Source organism: Sorex araneus, chromosome 10, assembly GCF_027595985.1.
Source record: "Sorex araneus isolate mSorAra2 chromosome 10, mSorAra2.pri, whole genome shotgun sequence".
Lineage (NCBI taxonomy): Eukaryota > Metazoa > Chordata > Mammalia > Eulipotyphla > Soricidae > Sorex > Sorex araneus.
The window spans coordinates 20,512,808-20,534,958 of record NC_073311.1 but is presented as its reverse complement, the minus strand read 5'-3'; the positions used below and the strand labels follow the sequence as shown (position 1 = coordinate 20,534,958).

The window sequence follows — 22,151 nt, the reverse complement described above, 5'->3', positions numbered from 1 at the left end:
AGCAGAGTAAGATGAAGAAGAAGGAGTTTCAAGGGAGATATGAAGGGTGGTGACGGTAGGATAAGAAAAATGATAAGAGATGCTTTAAGCAGTGGAATCAATAGGACTTGGTGCTTTATGGAGTGAATACAGAAGTTACACATCCATAGACTTCTGGTTATTTGACAGAATATTGGTATCAATTACTGAGGCAAAAAAAAAATGCTGAAGGGAAAATGCAGGTCTCAGATAACCAGGTTAAATTTGTAAATTTAAGTTTAAGGTGACAAGCTAGTAGCACTGTCGTCCTGTTCATCGATTTGCTTGAGCGGGCACCAGTAATGTCTCCATTGTGAGACTTGTTGTTACTGTTTTTGGCATATCGGATATGCCACAGGTAGCTCTGCTGTGTGGGCTGGATACTCTCGGTAGCTTGCTGGGCTCTCCGAGAGGGACGGAGCAATCGAACCCGGGTCGGCCGCGTGCAAGGCAAATGCCGTACCCGCTGTGCTACGCGCTCCAGTCAAACGAACTAGTAGTTGACAAGCTTGTCTGTAGTTGACAATCTAGAAATCTAGATTTACATCCCTCTAGTGTTGTTTTGGATAAAGTCAAATATGCAATCATTAGTTAATTGCTTTATTTCCATCTTAACCAAATCCAATGGAGGAAAATGTGTGTGCAAGATGAAACCCTGCAGTTAGCTAGAAATTGGTTGGAACCGGAGGAAAACATATTAAGCAAAAGAAAGGAGAATGACAAACACTGGATAAATCCCACTCAACTGTGATGTCTAGAGAAATAAAACAAAGGAACAAACAGTATTAAGTAATGATAAACTTTTCAGCTTTGGTTACAACACTGAGATTACCAAGCAAGTGGTAAGGGGGATGGTGAGGAAGATTAGAAGTGGCATAAAGACAGCAGTGGAGAATCTTGGCCACTTTGGTGGTGGGTTGCTTTACCATTGTGCATCAAAACCATAAACATTAACATCATAACTATGTTTCCTAAACTACTATGTTAGCTAAACAATTTTACTTATTTAATGTACACGCAACTAAAGAAGTATATTCCTTAAAGTCAATGTAAAATTATCTGACAATGGATGTTACCATCCTTAAACTCTGACATTCTGGCTGTATTCATCCCACTGTAGTCATTGTTACAGAAGAAAATGCCAGTAAGCAGCTGTTTTATAACTAATGAATAAAATATACCTTTGTGAGGGTGGTCTGGACCATTTAGCGCCCCTTGTATGGCTGCCTGAGCAGCGGAGTTCTGGGCCTTCAGCATTTCAATGGTTTCTCTTAGTTCTATAAGTTCAGATTCCTGTGGAACAAACACAATTTAGCAGCTTTAATATAGCTAAAGAGAAAAAGAAAATGTCCTTGTTCATAATTCATTTTCAAGTGAGTGTCCTTTTTTGTGGGACTAACCTCCTGGGTGATTTGGCTGCGTGGCTGACCTTGTCAAGTTGGATCGGACAACTTCTTACATAGCTAAGTGAAAAAGATCCTTGCACATAAATTTTCTTATTTATTTTCTAATAAATGTGATCTAACTAGCTTATCTCTTTCAAATAGTGGCATCCAGAAATGACTGGTACAAATAAAAGATATCGCAATGCTCATTTTATATATAGAACAATAACATTACATAGATAAATATGTATGTAAAAATTGATCAATAAATAGCATGGGTACTTCACATCACATTTATGGAATTCCTGTCAAGTGAAGGGCTTCAGATTTTATTTATATTTTATACTTGAGGAGTTGATTCTTTATATTCAAGCATAAAACATTGCACTCCCTAAGTTTCTTATATTAAATACCATTTTATTAAAACTCTGCTGGCATAACAAGGTCATCTTAGATTTGGAATTTTTTAATTTTTAAAACTTTCTAGTATGGAGACCCAATTTCACCAAGCCAAAGCAATATAGAAATGTTTAAAAGATAAATGATATGTGTAATGGATTCTTAAATGATATATGATGTTCAAAAATGAGGTAGTTAACAAATAAAACAATTTTTTTTTTTGCTTTTTTTTTTTGGGTCACACCTGGCGATGCACAGGGGTTACTCCTGGCTCTGCACTCAGGAATTACCCCTGGCGGTGCTCAGGGGACCATATGGGATGCTGGGATTTGAACCCAGGTCGGCCGCGTGCAAGGCAAACGCCCTACCTGCTGTGCTATCTCTCCAGCCCCCAAATAAAACAATTTTATAAAACATCTATTGAATATCAATCATTTAAAGATACATCTCCAATAAAGTAATTACATAAATTTTAACTATGAATCTGAGGAAGACAAGGTATGCAAAACCAAAAAGGAAAGGAAAGAAATCAGTAATTTGTAATGGCAATATTTTTATTAGAGGCCCCAAATCAAACCATCTACTTCATGGTAACTATGGGAAACAGAAAAATTAGAGTCTTATCAGCCTTTTCAATAGAGAATTCCTTAGTGAGGTATTTCCTCAGTAATGCCAGTCCTCACTGTCTCTGGACTTTTTTGGTAGCAAGCTAAATGATTAGATTTATTTTCTCTATTCCAAGGAAATATATGAAATATATGGAGATAATATATATGGAAAGTAGCTCTCTGAGAGCTGCCTTTATTGGAAACAATCTCATACATGGGAATGTCTGACACTATTCCAACCTTAGATTATTACACAACAACAAAAAATACCAGCAACAACAATGATGCCAAATAAAATGATAACTAAGGTTTAGGTTTAAATAAATTCCTGACACCACAATATTTATTATCACTGGATATCTGACATTATTAATAATTAAAATATTAAAAAATATTATTGATGTTAATAGCTTGTAAAAAAATCAAAGAATCTGATCATAAAAAAATCAATAGCTATCTTCTGAATTAATAGATGGGCCTTCAAATTCTTGACTTTAATTTTATATGCATCATTATCTTAAAGGAAAAGATTGTGTTTGAGAAAATTTTCGATGTCATGAAAAAAATTGCTGATACAATTTGTCATAATTTCTAAGGCTAGGTTCTATCTACTTTCTGTCTCTTGTCCAAACATATAAAACTTTACCAAAATTTAATATACTTTCTATAAATAGAAGAAATCGGGCCATAGAATGGACAGAGTAATAGAGTTTATGACTCACCTGTGTGAGTTCTGGGTTTGATTCTGGCAGCACACATACGCACACGTGTGAATAACACACACGCAAACACAGAGAATCTCTCAAGAGATTAAAATATTGACTAGAATTCATTCTGTTTTTACCAAAAATGTAGTCTCAAAATGATGACTTATTGTGCATACTTAATGAGTTACAAAAGGAAAATACAAATTGTATAACATATAAACTAAGATATATTAAATTTCAATTTAAAAAGATATTTAATCTTTGAATTTATAATCATTAATACTTATACTGTGTATTAAAATTCTCGGAGCTGTGGGATGTAGCTCAGAGAAAGACTGCTTGTGTCTTATGTGGAATGCATAAGACTCAACCACTAGCAAATAAGCACACAAAGATGTTCTGCTAAAATATTTTATTTAAATTTAAATGGGAAAATGCAAACGAGATACCCTGCAAATGATTGAAAATATTGCTTGGCTTTATGAGTAGTACACATAGCAGTGTCAAAACTAGCATTACAAAGTGATTTCTGTATACATTTAAAAATATGAAAAGTGAAATGTTCAAAATTTTTTAAAAATATTAATTTTGTTTAACCTAAAAAGATTAATCAGTTTCTAAAATTAAACATCTTCATAATTACCGCAGATGTTAGCAGGTTAGCTGTTGATGATTGTGGCACTATAAGCTCAGTAGAAGGCAATAAATATATGCATTAAACAATTTGGGAATATGACCTTCATGAAAATCAAAATTACCCAAATTCCCATTACTCTTTAGGAAAGCTTTGCAAATGCAAGCAAGGACCTATAAAATATTTCATTATCTTTACTTAAAATGATCATTAAATCTGATTTGATATATCCTTCATAAAAATCAAGCCTAAGCTAATTATCACTCCATAGATGCAAAAATCCTTTCCTTTCTTTGATTTCGGTGAATGAGATCCACGTTCATGTTGCCATGCATCAGAACCATTTTTTCCCTAAGGCTTCTCAGATGGTTTTCCTTTTTGCTCTACTTTTTTTACCCTTCTCTGCTTTGAGGATATTTAATAAGTTCAATTTAATTAGTTGTCAAATACATTATTATCTCACCTAGCTTATAATCTCATAAAAGTTGGGTATTTTGATCAAGAGTTCTGGCTAATGTGGGTACTTTTCCCCTTCAAAGAAAGATTCAAAATTCAACTGTATTGCTAGCTTTTTTTTTTAAACAAAGAAATATGTGACCACCTAGGGTGTCATCATAAAAATTTACTGATGTTATTTATTATAAACACAGCATCAATATTCAGTATGTATAATCAGTGGGATAACCTCTGGTAGATGAGATTAAAGCCTGATATTTCTTTCATTTTTCCAGCAGTATTATATGAACAGAAAGCATCTTAAAATAAGAAATTTGCTGAGATACAAAAAAATCATTATTAATTTATAATATACAGAATAGTATTAACTCTAGACACCATATGATATATTACATTCCAGGACTTATATTTAAACATGGAGAAATGCAGACCATAAAAGTTCTCATTACAAGAAAAAAATCCTGCAACTGAATGCAATGGATGTTAATTAAACTTATTATGGTGATTGTATTACAATACATACATGGGTAAATTCATTATGTTGTACACCAAAAATAATACAAAGATATGCTATTTATGTTTAGTAAAACTATTCACTTCTACTCTTCATTCCCCTCCTTTAATAAGGTTGGTGGTTTACATTATATTTTAAGCAGTACTTTTTTTTAAAGTTGTCTATAATAAATGAAAATGGTACTGTTGCCTCTAAGTACAAATTCCCCTTCTTGAGCCATAGAGAGGAGGAATAACATTGGAAACATGCTCCAAATACAAAATTATTTTATAACCCAAATATTTTCATATAATCCTTTTTGTTTTGAAATATAAGAGATACAAAAGTTTTGAGAATCTCTAAACCTCCAGAAAAATCAAACTGGGAATTTTAATAGGAGATAGAAATTAAAATTCTATTCCTTAGAATCTGCATTTATTTTTCTATACTAGTCACTGTAAACAGAGAAAACTGGTAATGGACTATTTCTAAAGAGAAAATTTGGGATAAGTTGATAAAATCCTATTTTGTTGATATTTATTCCTTTTTAAAAGAATTGTATTTTATTCCACTATTTAAGGGGTGGTGTTTGGGGCCACACTCAGAAGTAGTCAGGGCTTACTTCTGACTTCATATGAGCTCAATGATCACTCCTAGTGGTGCTCAGGGTACCATATGGGGTGCCAGGGATTTAACTGGGATTGAAGCTGTGAAAAGCAAGTATTTTCTGGCCCTATGTTATTAAATTTTCCCTCCCTGGGCATCTCAGACTGTGGGGCTGTCAGGATTACACATTGGTCCATTCAATTAAGTGCATTTTAAGCCACTGCATTCTCTTTCAGACCCCTGAAAGCTCTATTTTAATATCTTAAAACCACTCTAAAATTTTATTTACCTACAATAAATATTTCAAGATAATAATACTCTAAAAGTCTGACCTTATTAGATTCTTATTTTCCATGAGTTCTTAAATTAAAAAAATGTCGGATATGAAGTCAGCATTGCTTTTAATTATTTTTGTTGTTTCTCTGAGGCTAAACCAGCTATGAGATCAGACTTGAAATATTTCAAAATACATTGTTAAATATCATGGCACAATATTAACCTTGTTTGATTTTCTTTTTGATATAATTTCCTATTTGGTTTATGGCCAAATGTCTCCTGGACATGAGTTAGCCTTTTTAAAGAATCTCTCAAATTTTTCAACCATTCTCAGTAAGTAACTTTACCATATAAAAAAGGGTCTTAAAAATGTCCACTAACCCTGCCTTAGGATCCACACACTGACAATCAATCATCTCATACTATCCAGCAGAAGTTTCTCTGAATTCCTTTCATACCCTTAACCTTTTTATTTGTGCCTTGAAATATAATTTTTCTATTTCTTTTGCTTTTGGTCATACTTGGAGGTATCCAAGGGTTAGGGGGATGAATCAAACTTGGGGCTTCACAATAAATCATTCTCTCCAATCTTTTAAGTGATCTCAGTCTAAAATCTATGGTGTTTTCTTGTTGTTGTTGTTGTTGGGGGCCGGGGAGAGGGGGTGGCAGGGCACACTCAGTGCTGCTCAGAGATTACTCTTGGCTCAGGAATTAAAACTTGTGGTGCATCAGGGACCATACGGGATGCTGGAGAACTGAATCAGGGTTAGTAGCATGCAAGACAAATGTCCTACTTGCTGTACTATCTCACTGGCCACTTGTGGGATTTGTATTTTTTTTAATTCTTAGAAACTGTCAGCATATTACAGACTAAATGAATTAAATTAAGTTAGAGTAGCATAGCACTGTACCACTGTCGTTCCATTGTTCATCAATTTTCTCAAGCAGGCACCAGTAATGTGTCCATTGTGAGACTTGTTGTTAATGTTTGGGGCATATCAAATATGCCAGGGGTAGCTTGCCAGGCACTGCCATGCAGGCGGGATACTCTTGGTAGCTTGCCGGGCTCTCCGAGAGGAACGGAGGAATCAAACCTGGGTCACCTGGTACAAGGCAAACACCCTACCCACTGTGCTATTGCTCCAGACCACAGTAGCGTAAACTTGAAAATTATGTATTCATTAAATATCCAGTGTCTTAAAAGGCTGATGAAGGACTGGAGCCAAAGCACAATGGGTTGGGCATTTGCATTGCATGGGCCAATCCGGGTTTGATTCCCAGCATCCCATATGGTACCCTGAGCACAGCCAGGAGCAATTCCTGAATGCAGAGCCAGGAGTAACCCCTGAGCATCACCGGGTGTGACCCAAAAAGCAAAAAAAAAAAAAAAAAAGGCTGAGAACACATTTTCTGATTCAACTAATAATGTTTAAAAGAAGCTTCTCAATGAAATATCCTAATTTCAACCACCAGGAATTAGTATGAAGACCAATTAAACAAAAAATTTTATGTCTACAATATGAATTTCCAAAGAATTGGCTTTGAATAGTCTCATTTTTGTTTTGAGTTGTATTTTTTTCAATCTGCATCCAGGTCAGATGTGGTATCCAGTTTTGAACTCAAGACTCCTGCATGCAAAATCTGGATTCCAGAACCTTAAGCCTTTTCTTTGGCCTGAAAAGTCTGTTTTCAAAGGTTTAAGTTCCTATGCAGCCAGTAACCCCCAAATTCAGTTTTAAGCAAGTAAGAATAAGGAGAGCCTAGGCAAAATAGTAAGCCTAGGATAAAAATCCTTATATATTTTGTATGAGCTCCATACAAAAATATATATTCCTCTACTGCTCTCTGACCTTCTTAAGAGGCAACCAAGCATGTGTGAATGTGATGATTGCTTCTGGCATGACAGCTATAGAGATCTGATTTGAAAGTGTATTAGTGATGGGGCTGGAGAGATAGCACAGCGGGTAGGGCGTTTGCCTTGCACGCGGCCGACCCGGGTTCAAATCCCAGCATCCCATATGGTCCCCTGAGCACAGCCAGGGGTAATTCCTGAGTGCAGAGCCAGGAGTAACCCCTGTGCATCGCCAGGTGTGACCCAAAAAGCCAAAAAAAAAAAAAAAGAAAGTGTATTAGTGAACAGAGCTCTAATAAATGGGAAATGATTTATTGGTAGTTATATAAAATTTTGTTCATTCATTAGTTCTGTACAATATAGATATGTTGAATTTTTGCCATTTGGGGGAATTGTATTGCAGCCTTGGCATTCTGAGGAAAATATAAACCTAAATAGAAATCTAAGTGCATTTTTCTCAATTCTGACTTGGATGGCACCTAGCTAATTCTATTTTTAGGTATAGAGATAATAAGTTATTTCATCACATCCAATAGATACTTTGGTCATTAGGACTTAATTTTCTCATAGTGAAAAAGTAGAGAAGTGGAGTTGCATTGGTAGAGCAGTAAGGCCAGAAATCAAGCGTAAATTTATAACTGAAGTATTTCACTCTCAGGTTTCCTTTTTGGAAGCTAGAGTCAAGGTTCAGTCCCTGACACACATGGTCCCCTAAAGGAGTAGATCCAAGAACTAGATATAACTGCTTTGCTGACAATTTTCTTAAATTTTCCTCTCTAAATATTATATGGCACATAGCCTTTTAGAGTCTGATGGGAATTACTTTAAACTGTTAGGAAACATGTTTCAATTCATCTTTAGTAACCAGGTTTCATGTTAGTTTAGTGTCAGAAACTTTTAAATGACTCTTTGCTTTCAATGGACATATAACTTAAGATGTTGTTTCAGCCTTAATTGCAAATTCTACCCACTGCTACATTCCTACATTCCTCCCATAACACCTCCCTTAGTTTTTCTTCTTGATACTCATGGTCCTGGTGTCCCTCTATGAAAGAGCTTCCTGCATTTCTCTCTCTCATCCAAAACCCTTTGGAAACTCCTTGGCACGACATCCACTCTGAAACCAAGGTGACGATGTAACGTCCTCTAGAAGAATGCCCAGGACATTGCATTGTTATATTTGTAAGCATACAACAGATGCTCTTATTCCTATGTTATTCAAACAGCTTTTCTTACCAGAGTATACGCCCAGTGTTCCAGACATATAAATATTGCAAGAGAATCAATGTGATTTGGCATTGGAGACAAGGACAAGTTTTTAAAAGTACTACCCAAGGTGGTGATTTGGGTATCTAAAGCAAACTAAATTTTTGAAATGTTTCAGGCTATTAACATCATGTGCAGACTGAAAATCATACAGTGAAACTAGAAAATGCCAGAAAATGGATTTGAATTCTAGTTTTATTTCCTAATCATATATCACAAACAAGTAACTATTGGTAATACTCTTTGTAATACTCTTTGAAATAACTCTTTGCAATATTCTCCACATGTTATTATTCCATCCTGCTTCTCTACCGGTCATTTTCAGCCTCATTTTTTTTTCCAGTGGTGCCTATCTTCACTTCAAATTCTAGGTGCTTTAGTTATATATTTTTAGACTGACACTAAAATATAAACTCTTTTGTATTAAAGCTAACTATAAACTATGACATAAACATATTGAGAGCTATTCACCCTCATACACAGTTTCATTCATTCACTGCCAAATTCCCAGTAACTAGAACAGTCTTTTATACATGCTAGAAGTTCAATGTAACTTTGCTGAATGATTAAATGAACAAATGAGCCTTGGAACTCCAGGAAGAGAGTTTAAAAACCTCTGCTCTACATTCTCTAAGCTTTTCTCCCTCAAGATTGTTGGTTCACTAGAGAGCAATACACCCTTTTATCTCAGCTCCCTGAAGAAATGACTTTACTGAAATATGATTAAATGTTATGCCCTCGGCTTTTACAGAAAAGTCTATTTGAACAGCGATTTCATCTTTTGTTATTCCATGACCTCAATTTAAGAAACTTTGCAATAAAATTGTCCTTGAATCCAGTGCAAAAAAGTTTGTCTCTCCCATCTAAATTATGCTCTTCTGATCAGAAATTGAGAACTAAACACGCTGAGCAATCTCCCTTTGTGCTTTAGCTTCCCTGACATTCAATTCCCTTTGGTGCTCTGTGGTAGTAATTACACAAGCTCAGGCATCTTGTTATGTACAAGCCTCTGCTGGCTTTCACAAGATCCTTGCACTAAATTGTGCTATATCATATTGCAATTAATTTTCTAAAATTCATTCATTGAACCACTTTGGAAATTTGCAAGTTATAAATCTCATAGTAAACCTAGCTATAAACACTCATTGGCTAGCTGGTTAAAACACTGTAAAGTATGCAATTAGGAGAGTTATCATTTTGTTTTTAGTTAAAAAATGGACCTGGGTAATCTCAGATATCAGAATATTTTCTAAGAAAATCTAATGACTTTTATTATGTTAATTTAGAACTAATGTGGACACAATTATATAATTCCTTTATTATTGAGATGTATTTTATATATTTATAAATTCATTGGCTTTATAAATGGACAAAAGCTATTTTTTAACTATAATTATAAAAGAATTTAAGTACATACAAAAAATAGCTATTCTTTAATGATAAAGGCATTGTAACTAAAATTCTACCATGATTTTATGTGACATTTCATATGGCTACTGATTAATTTTTTTAGCTTACATGTTTTAATGAACTACCAAATAGTAACATTTATTAAACATTTATTAACTAGTCACTGAATGTGCCATTATTATTATTATATCATCTCACTTGCCATTCTACAAGGTAGCTGTAATCCGCACTTTTAAAATGATGATATTGAGTTTCAGAAATGGAACATTCCACATCTCCTTAAGAGATTTTTCTCTCAAGCCTACAGGGCCACAATGTTTGTATTCTTTCCCCCAGGTTACCTTAAAAAGCTTTGTAATCTTACTTGCTGAGTTCTTAGGTTACACAATAAATTGGTAAACTATACATCCCCAGAAGATTAAAATAAAATTTATGTGTTGAAAAGGAGTTAGTTATCTTCCCCTACAGCATCAGCCTGACAGGGAAGGATAGTGTTCTCTCCATGGGCAGGGGAAATGTGTGAAATAGGAGAAAAAAGATAAGAGTAAATAGAATACAGCTTGCAAATTACACTGGGAAATCACATCAATGTTTGACTTTCTCATTTTAATTTAATTTAGCTGCTCATTGTTTCTAAGTGTAAAAACTGAAAAAAAATGGGGGCGGGGTAACCAGGAGACAGTACAGTGGTCCTGGTGCGTGCCAAGCACAAACTGTTCTGGGTTCAAATCTTGGCATCATATGTCCCCTAAACATCATTGGGTTCATACCTATACTGCAGGCCCCCAGTGTCAACAGGATGGCTCAGGAGTCCCCAGAATTACAGGGCCAAGCAGGCTCACCTCCTTGGACCCTCATACTGAGCCACCAGCCTGGTGACTGAGAACCACTCCTGCCACTCACACATGGGGTGAGAGAGGTAGCTCAAAAGACTCTGGTACATGATTTGCATGCAGAAGTCTTGGGCTCAGTCTCATAGTTCTCAGAGATAAGATAAGCCTAGATCTGCAACTAGGCTTATACCTTGAGCAAGTACCAAGCCCTGAGTAGTACCTGAGCACTCAAAAGTCTCCTCAAAAAGGGGGAAGCCCGAGTTCTTTTCAAAAAAGATTAGCAAAATTTTGAAATTGATTTTTTTCCTTTAAAGTTAATGACATACTCTATAAAGACAAGTTTGATGCATGTCTCTGAATAGGAAACTTATTCTGAAAATATTCCAAACTTAGTCAGTTATGGATCTTTTCGAGGCTAGAAGACAACAGTGGACATCTGTAGGATAACATGGGGTTTGTCCTTTTAGCCTCGCCGAAGGGAACTTAGTTTACCTTAAAACAATGTCCTTTCTGTATGGACACAGGAAGAGAGTTAATAATATGCTTTGTAACTTGGGAGCTGATTGACTCCAATATTTACTCCCGGGCATCTGGGCATCTGCTTTCTCGACTCAGTTGCCCTTAGTACCTAGCACTCCAAAAGCAGAGTCCAGACGAGGGACAGAATGGGCCTAGGGCAAGCTGTGAGCTACACTGGCATCGAAATGGGTCAGGCCAAAGCACCACAATACTCAACTATAAATTGAGAGCATGGTCATAGACAAATGCTGTCATGATCCAAAAGTAAAGTGGTCTGGAATATATAGTGAATGTCCTCAGGAAGAACCAAACTTTCAGTCTGATATATCTCTTACTGTGCTCATACAGAATGACATTGCTAGAAATATTAGAAGTAAATTTACTATAACAATTTAAGCGGATTACCTACTGAGGAAGGAAGAAAGGGACACACCCTGACACACCCTTGTTTGGACCCCACCCTTGAGCAGATCTCCTAGTAATCTCATCAAAATCCTTAGATGAAATTTTGTTAATCTCCTTGAGAAATGGTCTTACCCTTCTTTGTTGATTTGTTAGCGTTCAACCCACCTTTGTGTTACCACCCTATGTGATTTGCTATATAAACTAAGACTGTGGGGGAAGATGAGACAAAAGAAGACAGGGGAGAAAGAAGAATAAGACAGGAGGGAGACAGAAGAAGAAGAGACAAGAGACAGAGAAGGAGACACACGAGAGGACACAGGAGAAGAACAGAGAAGACACAGAAACAGAAGCAGAGACAGAGAGAGGTCGGAAGAGACCAGAGGACAGACTACAGAGACAGAGACAGAGAGACAGACAGAAGAGAGCACAGCGGCACACACAGAAGCAGAGCACAAGGAGGAGCCGTCCCAATCTGGTCCCAATCTGGTCCTTACACAGTGGCTCGAGAACACCGAACGTGAGCAGCGTGTGTGAGAGAGAGCTGCCCCGCTGCCCCGAGTGCCCTTGGACAAGAGAACAACAGGACGTCTCCCCCTCCCACGCGCCACCCTTGTAATTTTTTACAGACATCCACTGATATTATGCATATAGGAAATTTATAGAAATACCTAGTGTTATACACTTCATCAGTTTTCAATACACAGCCAAAGATTCAGGTTTGGTCTACCAAATTAAATAACAGAGAGATAAATACTGGTCATCATAAGGAAAGTGTCTGGATTCTCTGGAAGCATCAGGACCTTTTAATACAGCTGCTTTTGTGGACCAGATTCTTTGTTACTTTCATTTTTCTCTGCCTTATTTCAGTTCAAAAGCTCCTTCAGGTTTAGAGTGCTTGATTAAAATTAACTTTACTAAAGACTGTGTCTCCAGATGCCAAGAAGCATGTTACATAAAAATTATGCAAGAATGTCTCTTGTCCCATAGTGCTGTAGTCCAAAGCCTCTGGATGTGTAGAACCCGAGCTTCTGATCCAGACCCTCGGTGAACTGACAGCTCAGCCTTCAGTCAAGATCTGCAACTAGGCTTATACCATGCATTTGTGAAAAATATCAGAGTGTAGCTGACATTAATAACACACAAAAAAATTCTTAAAATACTCTAGCTATTCTATGCAACTGTTCTCTTTTCAAACATTTGGCAGTCTTTGAATAGTTCTAGTCAAACTAATATTTATTCTTTTTTTTGGGGGGGGGGTCGCACCTGGCGATGCACAGGGGTTACTCCTGGCTCTGCACTCAGGAATTACTCCTGGCAATGCTCAGGGGACCATATGGGATGCTGGGAATCGAACCCGGGTCTGCCGCGTGCAAGGCAAACGCCCTACCCGCTGTGCTATCACTCCAGCCCATAAACTAATATTTTTTTAAAAGTAAAATACTAGTCTGTCTTGAAAGAACTTAGGTCAATTTTCCAATACAGATCAATTGAAATCATAAGCCTTTAAGATTGTAAAGAAGAGGTAGTTGTATCTCATTGTTATTATTTAGTATAAAATAGATACTCGAGTATTATTTCTTAACAAGCCACATCTCAGGTAGGTTTTAATGCCCAGTTCAACTTGCTCTCTTAAAGCAAGTCCCAGCGGCAATTTCTGAACATACCTTCTGTTCTGCTGTCATAGTTAGACTCTGCAGCCGGCCTGTCATATTCCCTAAGCTCTTTTCAAAAGCAGCTACGAGATGAGCCTGTGAACGAAACAGAAGGAACATATTTTAAATGTCAGAACCTTACGCAGATGGATAAAAATCTTTCATTTTACAAAATGCTTAATTTCAGGTATCCTAACTCTTTAAATACCAGGCCATTAGGGTTGATCTTAATGGTGATGTTCCTTTAACCCAAATCTTCTTTATCACTTCTAAACTTCAGCCCAAAATCAGGGCTTCAAGTCTCTTGCCATTTAATGAGAGTTCATCTTCTGAAAGGCTATGGTATTTTGCAAATAATAACACCTTATGACTTGCAAGTCGTGGAGGCATTTGACACCCAAAAACACTGAATAAAGTTCTGAGATGTCAAGTTTTTAGACTTAAAGCCCAAGAGAAAGATACAGCAATATTCAACGGACAAATGTTCCTCATTTTTATACCTACATGATGACCTTTAAAGATATTGTTAGGTCCTCTATTGTAATGATCCTCTCTTTCAAGTGTTAGGAGTGTGCTGACAGCTGTAACATTATCTTTTCTCTTTTCTACTTACAAAGAATTGAATGGAAAAGCGTTGTCTTTATTTTCCAAACTCTATAATAAAAGGTCTTCAATTTCTACTTTAGTTCTTCTGAAAGTCACCTTCCAGAGGTGTACATATAGGCCAAGAGTACTGGTAGACCAGCTATAAATAATATTTTTTCCTTTTTATATTATTTAGTTATATTTCAATTGTAATAGTAATATTTGTGAGTTTGTATCTTTAAATCTCAGGGATTACACATGTTGCATAACAGACATAATTACTGTCATTATGATGTATATGACAATCTTTGCCAACCCCATCACTGGTCCCTCTTCCTACTGCTGCTGTAACATTTCTCGTAATGATTTTATAAAAAATATTGTTTTATTTTTGCCATTTAACTCCACATATCTAAATACCAAAACATGCCAGTCCCTAATGACACAACATTCCACAGTTTCAACCACGGAATATTAAGCATGAACAAGCACTCCAATCTTTATGTAACATGGATTGATGTACGTAAATAACATGGATTGATAGGTTCTTCAACTTGTATTTTATTGTGCTATTAAACAGATAAACAGAGGGATTACTCTACAACCTACATTAATAATAAACCATGTGTGGGAGAAAAATTGGCATTCTCTAACAAGATTTTTTTTTAAAATTAAGGCGAGTGAGGGAATTTAATGAAAAAACATTTCCTTGTAATTCTAGCAGAACTGAAAGGCCAAGGAGACTATTATCAAATGGATCACAGGAGTCCTAAAAATTAGGGCAGCCAAAGTTTATTCCATTATTGGTAACAGCTAGAATGTATAAGTCCTTTCCATTAGTATCCTGATACAAAAGATATCTTTGCTCCTAGTTCTGAATTTTTTCTGTGCTGTCTTTCTTTTCTTGACATTTCAATATGGGGAAAGATCACTGCAAAGAATATCAGTTCTTTATATATTTTCATTTTGGGGTCACACCTAGCAATGCACAGGGGTTACTCCTGGCTCATGCACTCAGGAATTACCCCTGGCCATGCTCAGGGGACCATATGGGATGCTGGGAATCGAACCCAGGTCGGCCGCATGCAAGGCAATCATCCTATCCGCTGTGCTATCACTCTAGCCCCAGTTCTTTAATATGCTACTTTATACATTTCATGCTCTCTTCTCTCCCTCCTTCTCTCCCACATTTTCACACACAAAAGTAAACATAACCCGAGAACCAAGATACCCTAAAATTTGTCAGAAGATTTAATTGGATGAATGATATACTTAAAAAGGAATAAAGAGGTTGGAGTGACAGTACAGTCAGTAGGGTGCTTGCCTTGCACATGACCAAACCTGGTATAATCGTGAACGCCCCTTTTGGTCTCTGAGCTCTGTCAGGAAGTAGTGAGCCCTGTACAACAGTGGGTATGGTCCCGCCAGACAAAAAAATAATAAACTAAAGAAAAGGAAAATAATCTTATAGTTTAATAGTTTGAATGGCAGTAGGTATAATTTTATCAGATTTAGTATCATCACACTGTGTCAGACTTTCTTTAGTTTCAAAAAGTATTTTATTATAGTTCAGGTAGCATGATTACAATAGTGTTAATGTTTATGATGCTGATGTACAAAGTTACTGCACCTCACCACCAATGCCAAATACCTTCCACCAACGCCCTTACGTTACTTCTTGTACACTTCTTCATTTCCGCCCACCACTTGCCATACTGCTTGGTAATCTGAGCTTTGTAATTCAAGGCCAAGGATGTGTCATTATTCAATACTACTCCCTTCTTTTTTCTTTCTATATACTACAGATGATTCAGCATTTTTACTCTTTTTGACTTATTTCATTAACACAATGCTCTCCAGTTCCATCTCTGTTGCAGTAAACTGCATGATTTCATGTTTTCTCGTAGCTGCACAGTATTCTACTCTATATACTGCATAGTATTCTATTCTGTATATATAATTCTTAATCCATTCATCTGCTACAAAACTGACATACAAAAATCCAGTGATTTCAATATACAAATAGCAGATAAGAGAAAAAATAAAGAAGAGATCCTCATTTTGCACAGTGTACAGAAACTTCATATACAAGCATCAACTTTTAAAAAATATGTGAAAGGTTGTATAAACACTAAGATCTGGAAATCACTATGAAAGAAATAATAGAAAACATAAAGAAATAAAAAAATAACCCCATATTCATGGATTGGGTGAATTAATGACCCAAAATGAATGACATAAAAATGTCAACAAATGGCATGAAAACTATTTCATGTTCATGGATTGGAAGAATTTGACCATCCTGCCAAAGCACTGTAGAGATTCAATGTCCTACTTTCTCTTGCACATAACTTATTTTAAATTAAATTTAAAAAAATTATGCATACATAAATGTGAACAGAATAATATGCAAAACACACTGGTTAATCACATAAAAGACGCTTATGACTCAGCCAAGCCACAAACAGGACATCTGAATCCACCCAGCCCTGTCTAGCCTCCATTATTATCTCCATCCTTAGTCCAAAGGTAACAAGTACTTGTGATACCATGTTCAGGATTACTTGCTTCTATTTCCAGTTTTACCACTTAACTTTGCATCTCTAAACACTATACCTATTCTTGCCAGTTTTAAAAAAAATATTCCAACAGAATCATATGAAATGATATTTTGCTGAACACTGTATTTTTAAATTTTCAATTGTGGTGAGTTATAGGAAATGGCTTTCACTATAAAATATTGTTCTATGTGATTTACAGTATGATTTGCCCATGTTGGTCACTTCTACTGATTCTAGCTTAGAACATTAAAAATCATCTCAAGATGGTAATATATGGGTTATCAAGTCCTGAGACTAAACTTGTTTGGTTTCTTTTAAAAATAGCAAAAATTCATTAGTCTTTGCTAATATGTAATAAGAGAAGTGGAAATTTCCATTAAATAATGTGGTTAAGTTCTCTAAAAGAAATATAAGTTTTAACCATTGAACAGGGTCCCTGAATAATATACATATCTGAATAAAATTATTTCACCTAATATTTTATATATATATAGTGAGTTCAAATGGAGTTAAGATATGACCAAGGGAATTTCTGGTCAAGATGTTGGCAGTGCAGTGGCCAGCGCCAGCGCTGGCAGAAGGACGGCTGCTCTCAGTGCTCTAAACAGCTGATGGGCTCATAAAATTTCTGAGTGAGTGAATTTGCGTGACCCTTAGATATTCTGTCTCGGAGGAAGTGCCATAAATAGAAACCGAGCAGTCACCTACTGCCGAGCACCGGCCTGGTGCGGGGCTTGTGAGGATGGTGGCGGCACAGCTGCCAGCCTGCAAAACTACAGCAGCTCTTGGCACTATGGGAGGCAGCCGAGTTCTATTGTGCCTGAATAGGGCTCTTCAGGTTCAACTTGGCACCACTACGGAGTGCGGGTCCCGGAGTTGAGGGGCTCCCCAGGTCCTGACCATTCGTTGCTGGCTGGGTGGATCTGCCACCATTTCTTCCCCAGACCAGCACGCACTGTATTATGGAGGAAAAGCCCCCTGAGTGCCAACTGTCTAGAGACCCAGAATGGGGCCGTGTGCTCCGGGTCAAGCTCTGCTGGTGGCTACGACCGACTCAGAGCACGGGAGCTGCAAATAGTAGCAGCCTTGGGCCCAGTCCTGTCCCTGCCTGGGTCGCTGTTGCCATGTCCACTGGGACCCAGGGGCCATGGCACCACCAGCAGGTCAACTTGGACCAGTGGGGCGAGTGCATCAGCAGCCTGATGGTGCCTTCAGGCATCCTGATACCCCCAAACCACCACTGTGCCTCTGGCCGGACACCGACAACTCAGGGCCAAGTTTCCCAAAAAATAAAACCACCGAAAGTTAGGCATGTGGGAGCCACGCCCACAAGCAAACTCCAGCTCAGCCAAACAATCTCACTTATTGGCCTTGCTTTAGGGACCCACAAATAAGTCTAGAAAGAGATTTCAATAGCTGAAGTTAATCTAGGACCCACACAAGGCTGAAGAGAGGGTGTACAATGGAGGGAGTGTAAGTTAGACCACTGCCGGCACAAAGATATCCCCACAGCTGCTTGCTCCCACAATCCAAAAGCACCATGATGGACTCCGCCATCTAGGGAAAGACCTCACCAAGCTACTAATCTGCTAAAAATTCAGGTATACAGGTTCTGAGACTGAAATCTTCAGGCTTTCTCAGTCGGATAGGCTAACTCTCCCCACCTCCCTGCATTTCCAGAAGCCCTGGAAATCACATCCAAAACCCCAAAGCTGCCACCCAGTTAAATAAAGCTACTCGAGCTGTACCTTCCCGATAAAAATACTGAATGCCTTGAAAAAACACACTGACCTACTACCTGCATTGCAAGCAAACCATAATGCACAAAAAGGGAGGAAGAGAGAAGAAAGATGCCTGACATAAAGGAAAGCATGGGGGAGGGGAAGAGGAGAGAGAGAGTAGTGGGAGGGAAACTGGGGGCATTAATGCTAGGAAATGTACACTGGTGGAGTAATGAATGGGTGTTGAAACATGTTATGACTGAAATCCAATCCTGAATAATTTTTTGATGGTCATTAAATTAAAAAAGAAAAAATACGACAAAGGAGGACTGTAAAGAATATGCTATAAAGATTTTACTGCTTACATTTTATAGAGTAAATGAAAAATATCTCCATTAAAATGTAATTTTTTAAATTTTTTAAGAGTGCTTTTTATCAATTATTCAGATAAAGAAATAACTGGTTACAACGGAACACTGTAGTTTGTGTGAGTGTTCTCAATTAGGGTATGTCCAAATCATTCAATAAAATGATGTTTTGAATTCTTATAGCTTTTGATTACTTATTAACATAACTTCATTATTTTGGAGGTATTTAAAAGTTCCTCTTCAATTAGGTCACTAGGTTGGTAGAAAGTGAGTACAAAAAGTAAAAAGAGGAAAATATGTATATTAGACATCATCTTTGTCACTATAAAGATAATGAATAGTAAAAGTAATCATAGCATAGAACAATTATATTATCAGAAAACTTTGTAAAATCATCTTTTTTTAATAAATTGTGAATATTAACAAAAACTGCTAATCATGGTTTGTTTCATAATGTGGCATAAATTTTGAGCGAAATAAAATTGCTTATTTTATTTTGTAATAAGATAATGAATACTCCGTAACTTGTGCTAGGTGAATTGTGTTCAAAATGATAAAACAGAAAAGACTGAATACTAATTAGGGAAAGATATTTAAATCTAGACATAGTTTTTAACTTAGACTTGTATAATATACTCCAATAATTATGAAAAGAAAATCATTTCACTATTAAACAAGAATAAAGATTATAATTATGAATTTAATATGAAACAGTGCACTACATTTGTTCACAAAGAATTCTGCACCTATTATATAATTCTGTATACATTCTCTTGATATATACATGTGTATTTGCATATACATATAGGTGTCTATGTATGCTCTTAAATATATTTATGTGGAAATTTATATGGCTTTACAATTGATATCAACAGTAAACTAAAAATTGCTTCAAAGTTGTAAAATTTTATATTTCTATTATTCTGTATGAAACTGTCCCTTCCATCTTTGTCATTGTTATTAAGTTAAAATAATTTATCCTTAAATAAATAAGCAAGAGTAGCTGCTATATTATATAAAACTATGAGTATTTGGGATAGAGTGGTAGTAGAGTTGGTAGGATGTTTGGCTTGCATGATGCTAACCCCAATTTGATCCCTGGCATCCTATATGGTCCTCTGAGCACTGCCAGGGGTAGTTTCTGAGAGCACAGCCAGGAGTAATTCCTGAGCATCCCTGGGCGCAACCCAAAAACAAACAAACAAAAAAACACTAAACAGAGCAAAGGAATGGGACACAATCTCAAACAAAATAATACTCAAGAGTGTATTGGTTAAAAGATTTACAAGCTTAAGGGCAAAAAATAAAGCATGTTTTTGCTGCATATTTATTCAGTGTAGGTTTGAAAAATATTACTAATAATTAGTCTTATTACCTATTTCACAACCATCTAAGAACTTATATTTTAAAGACAATAACTTTTTTTTTCTTTTTGGGCTACACACAGCAATGCATTGGGGTTACTCCTGGCTCTGCACTCAGGAATTACTCCTGGCGGTGCTCAGGGATGCTGGGAATTAAACTGGGTTGGCCGAGTGCAAGGCAAACGCCCTACCCGCTGTGCTATAGCTCTAGCCCCAAGACAATAATGTTTAAAAAGTCAATGTATCTCACCTGACTTGGCTGCACGAAGGTATTAAGTGAAAGGTCAGAGGGCACCGTTCTGACTGATTGAACCTTACATTTGTTGCTGATTTTATTTGAAACTTCCATTTTCTTTCTAGGTTTTAGCTGAATTTCAGTTCAAAGATATGGAGGAGATAGTGCTTGCCAACATTCCCTCTCTCTAGTCTAAGAGCCTTTGTAGAATCAATATTACAAAGAATCTTTCCAGGACTTTTGGCAACTACCAGAGCATTTCACAAGTGAGCTGGAAGGATTTTTGCCTGGTCTAAGAATAGAGGTCAAGTTCCAATAGTCAAAGGATACGTGAACTGACAGGATTCCTTTCTCACTTACACCTATCCTTTCAGACAAAGGATAAGGAGTATTTTAGTAAAGAAGAAAATAAGCTCAAAATTTAAAAAAAATAAAACATGCACTGTGCTATGTGGTCCATTTATAGTCATGCTAGCTCCGAAGAAAAGATATGTTACTAAGAATACCCAAAATGAAGGAAAAAAATATTGTTTCCAGAGAATCATTCATATAATCAGTAAAAAGTGAATAGTTAGATTTATTACACACATTGAATTATATATAGCATTATATATCAATTATAAACAAATACTTTAAAATTATTATTAAGATACTGAGTGATATTTTCTACAAAACTAAATTCACATACTTTGTTCTTGCAAATCAAAACTGCTCCGTTTCTCTATAACAAAGTTTATTTTGATATGTTCCACCTTAAACAAAGCAAAATGAACAAACTAGCAAATAAAAGACATATTTCTATCCCCCAAGTAGGTCCTATATAAAGATTAAATCTTTGACTTACACAGCATGTTATATATAAAAGTTTGGAGTGATAGCACAGTGGGTAGGGTGTTTGCCTTGGATGCAGCCGATCCGGGTACAATTCCTCTGTCCCTCTTGGAGAGCCCAGCAAGCTACCGAGAGTATCCCACCCGCATGGCAGAGTCTGGCAAGCTACGTGTGGTGTATTCGAATGTGCCAAAAACAGTAACAACAAGTCTCACAATGGAGACATTATTGTGCCTGCTCGAGCAAATCAATGAGCAGCGGGATGACAGTGGTATAGTGATACCCAATCTTAAGATGAATTTCTACATGTATACTAAATAAAATACATGCATTATATAAATAAAGAGGTACTAATCCAGTGGAAATGCAATAAAACATTAAATGAGATTTATTTAGATTTTGACTAATTTTATAATTTTTTATTAAAGTATCATAGCTTACAATAGTATAGAAGGTTTTTGGGGACATGTGCGGGGGAAACCTAGCAGTGCTCTCAGCTTACTCCTGTCTCTTTATTTAGGTGTCACTCCTGGTGGGAATTAAAAGCCATATGGAACACCAGGGATTGAACTCAGGTCAGACTTATGTAAGGCAAGTGTCCACCCACTATACTTTATCTCTGGCCCCCCCAAATTATTTTATTTATTTATTTATTTATTTACTTTTCTATTAGAGAATCACTGTGATATACAGTTACAAACTTGTGAACCTTTGTGTTTGCATTTCACTCATACAGTGATCATATATCCATCCCTCCACCAGTGCCCATTCACCTCCACCAATGATCCCAGTATCCCTCTCAACACCCCCATCCGATCCCCCACCACGCCATCCTGCCTCTGTGGCAGGGCACTCCCCTTTGTTCTCTCTCCATTTGGGTGTTGTAGTTTGCAATAGAGGTATCAAGTGGCCATCATGTTCGGTCTATAGTCTACTTTCAGCTTGCATCTTCCAACCCGAATGGGTC

The 22,151-nt window shown here is 36.6% G+C and overlaps 1 protein-coding gene across 6 annotated transcripts in view; it reads right to left on the bottom strand.

Annotated features, from left to right (window-relative positions):
- NAV3 (neuron navigator 3) overlaps positions 1-22,151 on the bottom strand; it is an 841,062-nt gene that overhangs the window by 43,534 nt on the left and 775,377 nt on the right. For all 6 annotated transcript variants that reach the window (XM_055117929.1, XM_055117930.1, XM_055117932.1 and 3 more), the window contains 2 exons: positions 13,532-13,615; positions 1,200-1,311 (listed from right to left, as the gene is read on the bottom strand). In XM_055117929.1, the coding sequence (XP_054973904.1) occupies positions 1,200-1,311; positions 13,532-13,615 (196 nt within the window). The remainder of the gene's footprint in view (positions 1-1,199; positions 1,312-13,531; positions 13,616-22,151) is intronic.